At 44.4% G+C, this 2,288-nt stretch overlaps 1 protein-coding gene across 1 annotated transcript in view; it reads right to left on the bottom strand.

Annotated features, from left to right (window-relative positions):
• CELF6 (CUGBP, Elav-like family member 6) overlaps nt 1-263 on the bottom strand; it is a 31,398-nt gene extending 31,135 nt beyond the window's left edge. Inside the window, exon 1 of the mRNA XM_014530398.1 lies at nt 236-263. Within this exon, the coding sequence (XP_014385884.1) occupies nt 236-252 (17 nt within the window). The 5' untranslated portion in view covers nt 253-263. The remainder of the gene's footprint in view (nt 1-235) is intronic.
• Between the last annotated feature and the right edge of the window lie 2,025 nt (nt 264-2,288).

Genomic DNA, 2,288 nt, shown 5'->3' with positions numbered 1-2,288 from the left:
GGCCCAGAATGAGCCGGCGGGACGCGGGGTCTGGCTTGAGGTCCGGGTCCGGAGCTCTCTGGGCTCCCGCCCGAGCTTTCCCGGAGCCGAGCCCTGAGCTCCACACTCGTGATTGGTGACGTCAGGCAGCAGTCCTTGGAGTCTACGCAAATAATTTGCATAATAAGGCAACAGCGGCCAATCAGAGCTGGAGTTGACAAGGCTCTGCTGGGGGCGAAGGGGCTGCTGGACTCACGCGCTCCTGCTCGCCATGGCAACCAGACCTTCAGATTCCCTGTGAGTGTGAGCGGGCGTGGCCGTGAATCGCGCGTGTGCGCCTTGGACCGCATGAGGGGAAGTAGCTTCGTCATGCGTGGTGATGTCTGTGGGAGTCGTAGTTACCCCCTTCCTCACACTCTGGCACACACGGGCACACAACCTGAGGGGTGGATGGTTATTACTCTTCTCCATTCCCACTGCCAAGGCCAATTCCTCGGAGCCATCCTACTCCACCCCATCACACCTCTCTTCGGTGTCTACAACCATTTCCTTACCCACGAGCGTCAAACACGTTTGTCTTCCCTGCATCTCTCCCCCACTTCCCCCCCTTTTTTTTAATTTTAAAGAAAAAAGTTGAATAAAGCAAAAACACTCCTTGAACACCGATTTCTCCTCAGGAGAGTGAGGGAACTTATATTAGCCATATGATCAGATACCTGGTTCATTCCAAATTTGTGAACTAAAGAGTGCTATGTACCTTTTCTGGACAAGAAAGCTGAGGGTCTGAAAGTAAAGGAGATTTAGATCAGGCCCACCCCTAACATCTGCTGAACCCAGGGCAAGAGAAGAAATGGAAACAGACAAATTGTGTTTACATGTTTCAAAGTTGTCACCCTGCCTGGGTGGCTCAATTGGTTGAAGAGTACACCAAGATGCCCAAGCTGGTTTGGCTCAGTGGATAGAGCCTCGGCCTGCGGATTGAAAGGTCCGGGGTACCATTCTGGTCAAGGGCACATACCTCGGTTGCAGGCTCCTCCCTGCCTGAACTTTCGGGGTGTGTGTGTGGGGGGCGGGGGGGTCGTGCAGGAGGCAACCAATCGATATGTCTCTCTCACCCCTCCCACTCTCTCTAAAAAAGGAAAAAAAATCAATGGAAAAATATCCTCGGGGTGAGGATTAAAAAAAAAAGTACACCAAGATGTTTCTCTCTCTCTCTCTCTCTCTCTCTCTCTCTCTCTCTCTCTCTCTCTCTTAAATCAATAAACATATCCTAAGGTGAGGATTTTTAAAAGTCAAGTTAAAATGTTTGTCTCCCATTTTTACAAATACGCATTCATAATAAAAATGAAAAAATATATAAAGCTGTTTCTTATATGACAAAGTTGGCAAAATATTCAAGCTGATGGAATATTATTACTCTTGCTCATGTCTGAGAATTCTCTTGATGGGCCAGTGATGTTTGGGCAGAGGAGTAATATGATAAAGATAAATAATTTATATGTTACATAAATTTATTTTAGAAAATGTTTTCTTGCCTTTCTTTTCAAGTAAAATTTCTAACCTGTGTCCACTGATTATTTTAAGAAACTTCTCAAGAGCAGCAGTAGGATTGGAATCAACAAAACATTATCACAGCAAAATTCAAACTCGGAAATAAATTGTGATTTCAAAAATATATTTTTATTGATTTCAGAAAGTAAGGGATAGGGAGAGAGAGATGAAAACATCAATGATGAATGAGAATCATTGATTGGCTTCACACACCCCACACTGGGGATCAAACCTGCAACCGGGATATGTGCCCTGACCAGGAATCAACCTTGATCTCCTGGTTCATAGGTTGATGCTCAACCACTGACTCACACCGGCCAGGCTAAATTGTGATTTTTTTGGTGGGGGGAGGGGGAACCAACTTTTATTTATTTTTTTTCATTTTTTTTCATATTTATCAACAATTACTTTATTTTATTTTATTTTAATTAAATCTTTATTGTTCAGATTATTACATTGGTTCCTCTTTTTTCTCATCATAACTCCCCTCCACCCAGTTCCCACCCCACCCTCAGCTCACTCCCCACCCACTGTCCTAATCCATAGGTGCACGATTATTGTCCAATCTCTTCCCGCACCCCCCACACCCCTTCCCGCACCAAGAATAGTCAGTCCATTCCCTTTCTATGTCGCTGATTCTCTTGCAATCACCAGTTCATACTGTTCATCAGATTATTTATTCACTTGATTTTTAGATTCACTTGTTGATAGATGTGTATTTGTTGTTCATAGTTTGTATCTTTACCTTTTTCTTCTTC

Source organism: Myotis brandtii, unplaced genomic scaffold, assembly GCF_000412655.1.
Source record: "Myotis brandtii unplaced genomic scaffold, ASM41265v1 scaffold74, whole genome shotgun sequence".
In the NCBI taxonomy this organism is placed as follows: Eukaryota; Metazoa; Chordata; class Mammalia; order Chiroptera; family Vespertilionidae; genus Myotis; species Myotis brandtii.
Note: the sequence above shows the minus strand (reverse complement) of the source record. Positions and strands in the feature narration are given on the sequence as shown.